This window comes from Piliocolobus tephrosceles, chromosome 2 (genome assembly GCF_002776525.5).
Source record: "Piliocolobus tephrosceles isolate RC106 chromosome 2, ASM277652v3, whole genome shotgun sequence".
NCBI lineage: Eukaryota > Metazoa > Chordata > Mammalia > Primates > Cercopithecidae > Piliocolobus > Piliocolobus tephrosceles.
The window spans coordinates 80,686,051-80,695,520 of NC_045435.1; the positions used below are offsets into that span (position 1 = coordinate 80,686,051).

At 40.6% G+C, this 9,470-nt stretch overlaps 1 protein-coding gene across 2 annotated transcripts in view; it reads left to right on the forward strand.

Annotated features, from left to right (window-relative positions):
* The window catches only part of ERC2 (ELKS/RAB6-interacting/CAST family member 2), a 970,858-nt gene that overhangs the window by 719,990 nt on the left and 241,398 nt on the right, over positions 1-9,470 (forward strand). For both annotated transcript variants that reach the window (XR_003306672.2, XM_026446958.2), the window contains exon 15: positions 6,720-6,867. Coding sequence is in view for 1 of the 2 variants with exons in the window: in XM_026446958.2 (XP_026302743.1) it covers positions 6,720-6,867 (148 nt within the window). In the remaining variant the exon portion in view is untranslated. The remainder of the gene's footprint in view (positions 1-6,719; positions 6,868-9,470) is intronic.

The following is a 9,470-nucleotide window of genomic DNA, read 5'->3' on the forward strand; positions in this document are numbered from 1 at the left end:
TATAAGCTTCCTAATCTATTTCAATGTTTGTGATTTTCTTGGTAGGTGCTTTCTGTCAATGTATCAGCAATCTGGCTCATGGGAACTGTAAAAGTGTAGAATCTGACATAGGAATGGCAAAATGAAATTAGTTTTTATAAAATTATATTCGGTATACCCATCCTCAAAACAAACCTGACCTTTAAGGCAGGGATAATGAAAACCCGTAACTATACACAATTAGCTCACAGTGATTTAAATTACAGGTTGAGTATCCCTCATCTGAAATGCTTGGGACCAGATGTATTTCAGATTTCATATTTTTTTCAGATTTTGGAATATTTGTATTACACTTACCGATAGAGTATCTCAAATCCAAAAATCCAGAATGCTGCAATGAGTATTGTCTTTGAATGTCCTGTTGGTGCTCAAAGCATATAGGATTTTGAGTTCTTTTAGGAGTTCTTTGGATTTGGGATTTTTGGATTCGGGATGTTCAACCTGTCTTAGCTAAAGTCTATTAACTTAAGAAAGAGTTGGCTGGGTGCAGTGGCTCACACCTGTAATCCCAGCACTTTGGGAGGCCCAGGTGGGCGGATCACGAGGTCAGGAGATCAAGCCCATCCTGGCTAACACGGTGAAACCCACTCTCTCCTAAAAATACAAAAAATTAGCTGGGCGTGGTGGCGGGCACCTGTAGTGCCAGCTACTCTGGAGGCTGGGTCAGGAGAATGGCATGAACCTGGGAGGCAGAGCTTGCAGTGAGCCAAGATCACACCATTGCATTCCAGCCTGGGCAACAGAGTGAGAGTCCGCCTCAGAAAAAGAGAAAGACAGACAGAGAGAGAGAGAAAGAGAGAGGGAGAGAAGGAGGGAGGGAGGGAGGGAGGGAGGGAAGGAGTTATTGTAACTCATTTTGTAAAACTTCTTGCTTCAAAAACCGAATCAATGGCTCTGTTAGCCTGGAATTAAGATTTAGTTTAATTCTAGGCCTGCCATCTCTATGCAAATAGGTATACAAATAGCCAGATAAGCTTCTGAATACCTTGCCAAATATCCTGAAGTATGAAATGTTCTCATTTCTCTAGTTTTATGTACCTTTTTATCTTCTACTAATGACCCTTTGATTTAAATGGACTAGAATTATTGAATGTATATCTCAATCAAGTTTTTTTTGCGAAAATATCATTAGTTTATGGTCAGTATTTAAATGAGGGTTTGAAAATATAATCTTAGTTACATTAATTTTATTTAGAGTTCTATGATTGTATAATGCCAATATCTATAAAAATAGATTTGTTAGGCAAAAGCAAAACAAAATAAAACAAAAATACAATAAGGAGAAGGTTACAAAGAGCAAAATAGATTATTTTATATGAATATTAATTTAAGGTTGGTGAATGGCTTTAAATGTAATTTTATTAAAAAGATTTTAAATGTACTTTGAGGTTTGATAATTAAGGCTAATTTGACTTGGAACTATATTTAATAACATTTGTAGAGAATTAGAAATCGATGTATGTTTTTCTCTTACAGTCAAGTGAAAATTAGAAATTAATTCGTTGGGATTTTTTGTGGTATTATGAGAGGAGAAATAAGTGTTAAAGCTTAAAAGCCTAAATTTTAGAATCATACACAAAAACAAGCAACGGGAAAAGGATTCCCTATTTAATAAGTGGTATTGGGAACCTGGCTAGCCATATGCAGAAAACTGAAACTGAACCCCTTCCTTACACCTTATACAAAAATGAACTCAAGATGGATTAAAGACTTAAACATGAGACCTAAAACCGTAAAAACCCTAGAAGAAAACCTAGGCAGTACCATTAAGGACATAGGCATGGGCAAAGACTTCATACCTAAAACACCAAAAGCAATGGCAACAAAAGCCAAAATTGACAAATGGCATCTAATTAAACTAAACAGCTTCTGCACAGCAAAAGAAACTATCATCAGAGTGAACAGGCCACCTACAGAATGGGAGAAAATTTTTGCAATCTACCCACCTGACAAAGGGCTAATATCCAGAATCTACAAAGAACTTTAACCAATTTACAAGAAAAAAACAACCCCATCAAAAATTGGTGAAGGATATGAACAGACACTTCTCAAAAGAAGACATTTATACAGCCAACAAACGTATGCAAAAAAGCTCATCATCACTGGTCGTCAGAGAAATGCAAATCAAAACCACAATGAGGTACCGTCTCATGCCAGTTAGAATGGAGGTCATTAAAAAGTCAAGAAACAACAGATGCTGGAGAGGATGTGGAGAAATAGGAACGCTTTTATGCTGTTGGTGGGAGTGTAAATTAGTTCAACCATTAGGGAAGACAGTGTGGTGATTCCTCAAGGATCTAGAACCAGAAATACCATTTGACCCAGCAGTCCCATTACTGGGTATATACCCAAAGGATTATAAATCATTCTACTATAAAGACACATGCACATGTATGTTTATTGCGGCACTGTTCACAATAGCAAAGACTTGAAACCAACCCAAATGACCATCAATGATAGACTGGATTGAGAAAATGTGGCACATATACACCATGGAATACTATGCAGCCATAAAAAGGATGAGCTCATGTCCTTTGCAGGGACATGGATGAAGCTGGAAACCATCATTCTCAGCAAACTAACAGAAGAACAGAAAACCAAACACCACATGTTCTCACTCATAAGTGGGAGTTGAACAGTGAGAACACATGGACACAGGGAGGGGACATCACACACTGGGGCCTGTCGGGGGTTGGTGGGCTAGGGGAGGGAGAGCATTAGGGAAATACCTAATGTAGATGATGGGTTAATGGGTGCAGCAAACCACCATGGCATGTATATGCCTATGTAACAAACGGGCACATTCTGCACATGTACCCCAGAACTTAAAGTAAAATATTTTTTTAAATGATTATTGTTTGGATTGATGATGACTTTTAACAGTTATTAAAGCTATATAATCTCAAATTTTGACCTAGAAAAGGAAAATGGGTTAAAGCAGGCTGAAAGTAGACACAGGGAGTCTGGTTCGGAGACTACTACAGTTTTCCAAGTGGTAGATGATGTAGATTGTATCAGACATTGTGTGTGTGTGAAAATATGTGTGTGTGCCTATCTGTGCATAAAGAATGGAGGACAGACAGAACATATTATAGATAACCTGGGTGGGAAAATGAGCAAATTACACACCTGCTAAGATTTTGAACCATGTACCTGCAGTTTACTTGATGACCGAAAGCCTAACTTACAAGTTTTAAACGTTTATGCTTAGGATATTTTCTGAGAATAACGCTTAAAAGTATAAGCAGAAAAAAGTAAAAAAAAAAAAAAAAAAAAGCCTCATTCATCCCGTCACCTTGAAATGGTGATTATTATCATGTTGGTATACTTCCTTCTTGTCCCTGTTTTTTCCTATCTGTATAGCTTTATGTTTTAGGGATCATTTTGGATATACATTTGTATGTCAAGAACTATGAAGGGTCTGGGATCTTCCCTACTGTATCCTAACAGGTTAGCCTGCCTCAGTTCCATGGATGCAGGCAGATGACAAGAGACTTCTGGGCCAAAGATAAAGGACTTTATTGCTCATGGCACAGAGTGAAGAATTAGTATATTTGTGTCGATTCTCCTTGCTCCAAGTCCCATGGAGGCCAGTCGGATGGACTGGATAAACACATACGTAGTCATTTGTATTATAGGAGGGCAACCCTGAGATCAGAGAATCTGAATATTTTATAATGGGCAGTAACGTGCCTGCCTGCCTTTTGCTCTGGAAGGAGACACTATTATATGGGGCAGTAAGCGTGTCTTCCCTTTGATTCAAACAGAAAAACCACCTCTGTCTTTCAAAGCTAGTCACTATACAAACGGCCTTGAAAGATTATCGGAAAAGAAAATAGTGTCTGTGCTTGTAAAATGCACAGAAACATGACAGACTCACTCGTAGAGAATTGTTTCTCAACAAACATAAATATTTTCACGTCACTAAGGTTTTTAAATCAGCATTTTAAATACCTGCATATGTCTGTAAAGATGCAGTTGTAGAGGTGTAGTCAGTTTACCTCCAATCCCCAATTTTCCTAATATCGGTCCTTTAGTTTGTTTTCACTAAAAAAGCTTCATTTAGATATTTCAGTTTGTAACAGAGGGGATAAAATATTGCAATCACCTTGTGTGTTGTAGCTAAAGTTTGGAATAGCAGATAGCAAATAGGCTGTCCCTGATTTAAAGTCTGTATAGCCTCTTCAGCTTCGCCCTCTGTATAAATATGCACTGGCTGGGAGCCGCAAGCATGTCTATTGTCTCAGCTGTTATCCAAAAGCAGACAGGCTCTGTGAAGCTGGATATTAATGCTGCTGGTAGTAGTCCAGCCTGCACTGCTTTTCTTCTGGAAAATGGAGATATTTCCTGACATGTTCTGCTGCTCACACATCTGCGTGAGCTTCAAACAGAAGCTCCTACTGCCAGGCATTAGTGGGGCCCAGAAAACTCCATATAAATCCCTGCAGTGAAAAGGGGAATAATCTGAGATCCAAATAATGACCACCTTGTCCAAACATCTGGAGAGGGCCTGGTCTGGTGATGGGGATTAAAGAAAGGCAAAACAGGATCATGACCAGGTTTTAATCCTGGGCCTTGTGTGTGAGGGAAGTTCCCAGTGTGGAGGCTTCCTTGGGGCTGTGGGGTCTTCCAAAGTAGCTAGAATGTTTCAGAAGAGACACAAATGTTGGGGATAAGACTTTCCCAGAGGAAAGGAGGATTCAATGAAACACACCCAGGAGAGCTATTTCCTACTCAAAAATCATCCCAGAAAATTCCAGGTTAAAATTTGTGACAGATGTGGTCATAAAATTATACCGTAAAGATTGAAGGAGGCAACTTTAAAAGTTCTCTGAATAAGTGATGACTATAGGTTAAGCAGGAAACAAAGCATTCTAATTAGTTAAAAATGAGAGGAAGAGGTGTCTGGTGATATCTTTAAAAGTCTGTAAAAAGTAAAAAATGAACTTACTTCTTCCTTGAACTAACATTTTTGGGCGCCCGCTATGTGCTGAGGGATCTTCTAGAAGCTTGAGAATTGGTGGTGCCCAAGATCGATAGAGGTCCCAGTTTCATGAAGCATCAAGTCTACAAAGCAAATAATAAACAAGATGCTATCAAGTGGCAAAGAGTGCTATAAAATAATGAAGTAGTGTAATGTGACAGATGACCGACTTGGACATGAGGCAGTCTAAGCCAGTAGTCAGTCACACACCTGGAAGATAAGAGCTGTGTGAGGCAAAAGCATAGAAAGGTGAAGCCTATGACGTGAGGGGCCAAGGGTAACATTTCCAAGGACTAGCAGAGACCTGGAATGAAATGCACTGGAGCCTAAAATGATTGAGGAAGGAGAAGAGGAACAGAGGCCCTCAGAGAGGTTGTCAGCGCTGGTTAGTGTAATGTGTTGCAAGCATCAATAAAGGGTCTGGATTTCAAGTCTAAAGAGTGATGCAATGCATCTTTACACAATAGAATGGTGGAATCTGGGCTTATAATGTTTTGAAAGATGACTTTACTCTCTTTACCAGAGAGATCAATGAGTAAGCTTTTGTAGTGGTCCCCAGTGAGTGATGCTGATGGTTGGTTGATGTTTTTATAGTAGTGCATAAGTTTAGATAAGGGGCATACTTTCAAGTAAAACCTACTGAAGTTGTCAGTGGATTGGCTCTGGATAGAGAAAGAAGGAAATAACTCAGGGATGAATTCTAAGTTCAGGATTTGTGCTGCTTAGTGGATGGTAGTGTAATTACTGAAACAAGGAAGGCTGAGGAAGTAATTGTTTTTGGTGGGATGGCAAGGGAGCATCACTAAATGCATTGAAAATAGAACAAGGTTTCCAGTAAATATCTCTGTCTGCCTTCAAAAGACAACCTTGCATGAAAAAAGTAATAGGTGAAATTGCTACCCAGTTTTAGGGGTTTTCTCAGAGTATCTAGAACCTTACTTGGTGCTGTAGTTTGAATGTATCCCCCAAAAGTTCATATGATGAAAACTTAATTACCAACATAACAGTATTAAAAGGCAGGGGCATTAAGAAGTGCTAAGATCATGAGAATCATGAGGGTGGAGCCCTCACAAATGGACTAATTCTCTTGTCTCAGGAGTGAATTAGTTCTTGAGAGAGCAGGTTGTTATAAAAGCAAGCTTTGCTTGATCTTGTGGTCTCTTTCACACTTGCTCACTTGTCCTTCTACTTTTCTTGCCATGTTAGTACAAAAGCCCTTGCTGGAAGCTACCACCATGCCTTTAAACTTCCCAATCTCCAGAATCATGAGCCAAATAAACATCTTTTCTTTATAAATTATGCAGTCTCAGGTATTACTTTATAACAACAGAAAACAGACTAAGACTCTTGGCAAATTGATGGATGGATAGATGAATGTATGTATGTTTGGATGGATGGGTGGATAAATGTGTCGGCAATGAATGCTCAGATTTGTCCCGTCCTATTTCTAATATGTGGCTACATCTATGAAGCCATTAAAAGATTCCTCTCTCAGTGGCTGCAGTGTGCAGTCACAGGGATTCTGACCCAAACTACTGTGTCCATTCTGAAAGCCAAAGAGCTAGTTTGTTTTAAGTATAATTCATAATTTCTTCCCATTGAGGCAATACTCTGTGGTTCATTTCAACTATAAATGCCAATTGTTTGGGATTTTTTTATTTTACAAAAATGATCTCAATAATCTTTATTTTACCAGACAGGAAGCGCTACTTGCAGCCATCAGTGAAAAAGATGCAAACATTGCCTTGCTGGAATTGTCTGCCTCCAAAAAGAAAAAGACGCAGGAAGAAGTCATGGCCCTCAAGCGAGAAAAAGACCGACTAGTACATCAATTAAAGCAGCAGGTGGGGCCTCCTGCAAGACAGGTGTGTTTTGCTGGGTTTGGGGCCTTGTGGGCTTTCTCTGGATTTTAGCCACTCTTCATTTCCCATATCCATCCTGTGGGCTCAAGCCGCTAAAACCAGGTAGGAGTGCAATGGACCCAGTTGTCACTGCAACAGCATTTTACTGTTTTTCTGTGTTTATGTGCATGTGGCTGGGCTCGTGTGGTTTGCAACCAGTGCTGTTTTCCTTTCTTTTGTGTCAGCATCATCTCCCCAGAAGTAGCTCTCAGCTTTCTTTCTTCCAGTGGACTTTGTTTGACTTCTGATTAAATTCTAGAAACTTATAATTAAATTCTGGGTAAACTTCTTTCCTGTTGGACCTTTTACCTTCTGCCTTGCTCACTTTCTGGTCCCTGTAAAGAACTGCCCTCATCCAGGTTTTTGGGTTTCTTTCTCTCTATTCTTTCAACTTTAGTTCTTTGACTATTTCCTCCAATACATTTCAGCCAAGGAGCATCTCCCAGCTTCTAGCACTGCCAGACTATGCTTAGAGACTACCCAGCCATTATTCACACTATTTTTAAATAATCACCCGTTTGCCCCATTATCCTGTGTTTTTGCCCCTCTAGGCCACTGTATTTGTTTTGAGGGACATGAAAGCAGGGGCATAGTTCTAAATTGTGCAGAAAGTTCCTTGCTCTCTGGAAGGTTTTCTGGAAGTAGCTTAAATGGAAATAATTACATCTGAAGCATATTGGAAAATCATCCATGAAATCTTTAGATATTTATCTTCCTCATATTACTTGGTGACTCTTGTAAGCAACGATTAAAGATATTCACTAAGATTTGAGTTCATTATGAAATCAGTCAGCTCAATGGTTTATGGCCTTGCAGGGTGGCTACCACATTTTACCTAGGGCCATATGTGGCTCTGAAGCTCTCTAATGGCCACACAGTTACCATGTAGAGTGCCTCGATATTGACTCAGCCCCTGGGGCAGGCTCTCTGCCTGCTAGAGTGATCTGTGCCAAGCACCATGGACAAGGTGAGTGGAAAGGAAGCCTGAAGGATTAAGTCCCCTCCGCTTACAATGTGACTAACCCTTTTCCCTCTCAGGAAGGAAAAGACATACATTGGCCCTGCACCAGAGTTATTTCTCATGGGGCTGCCTTGTTCAGAGACAGTGAGAGGGATAGAGAAAGAGAGAGAGAGAGAGAGACCACTACTGTGCCTGAGCACCTTGTCCTCATAGAGGGAGAGTCCCAGTCACTGCAAGACACTGGGATCATTCCACAGAGTGGTATGCCTTGCTAATGCTGGCCTCAGGGGTCAGAGATTGCTTATACCTGACCTCTTTTTTTGGAGCTGTACATCTTTTACACTGGGTTTTCCCCGTGTCAAAATGGCCACAGAAAGTCAAAATGAACATCCTTCTTTGCTTTTCCCTAATTCCTTCCGTGCACCCTCCTCTCCTGCACCTAACCATTGTAGGTTTCTCCCGCAGGTTTATAGACCTAAGAAACAGCCCTTGAGCTTGAAAATACCATGCTCTTGTGGTGCTGGCTATAGTCCAGATATTACAGCCAAGTACCACTGGTCCAGCTATGATGCATACATGATCCAAAGGTCTCAGGTCAGTCAGCTGCTAAGGAGACACTTGCCCCAATCATTGGGGGTGGGGGTGCATAAGAGCTCATCCAACCTTGACCTTCACCTCTTTTGATGATTTTCAGTACTCTATGTCCATAAAGTCTGAGACCATAGATGATAGCATTATATCATGATTTGCAGTGTCATTTCATTTATTGTGTATATATCAATGGTTCCAGACTTTGGCCACCTGATAGGGTCAGCTCTTGCTGAATTAGCTTGGTGGAGCTGCAGAACGGCCAGAAGCCTTCTTACCAGGCAGAGTGGATAATTTTTCCTTTCTTTCTCTTAGACACTGTGCTCCTCATGTTCCCCTCTACTTTTCCCAACAAGGAATTTTTAAGGCTACCTTTTTTCTTTCTCAGCATCATGAAAATTCACTTCTTGATTCCAGTAAGGATTGAGCATAGTCCTTCAATTTGCTCCTAGGAGCCTGCACAAAGCCTTTATTCTTTACAACAAGCTTGGTTTTTGGTGTCATGGGGTACATTTGGGAAACCCCAGCTATGCAGAGTTCAGCTCCTGTATGTGCTAAGGCAGTGTCTAAAGGGCTGTTGTGGAGACGGATGCAGTGAAGGAAGAGGATGGGCTCCTTGGTGATTTAGGTCTGATATCCTTCCTCACCCCACCCACCAAAGATCAGGAAAAATCACCTGAATTTCAGTATCCTTATTGCCAATGATAATGCCTCTAAGAACAATGATTAATGTGCTATCAAAATAATCCCCTTTTATTGAGAATTTATGCTAGGTCTTATATCCAGTGTCCCTCAGAGATGTTGTCCCATAGTCCTCACAGCAACCATGTGAGTGTGTGCAGCATTATCTCCCTTTTCTAGGGAGCATGACTGAGGCTCAGGGTGTGGAATAACCAGTCACAGCTTGTAAGTGATGGGGCTCAGGCCTTAGATAGTCTATTGGATTCCACACTCAGCCCCTGGGGCAGGCTCTCTGCCTGCTAGAGTGATCTGTGCC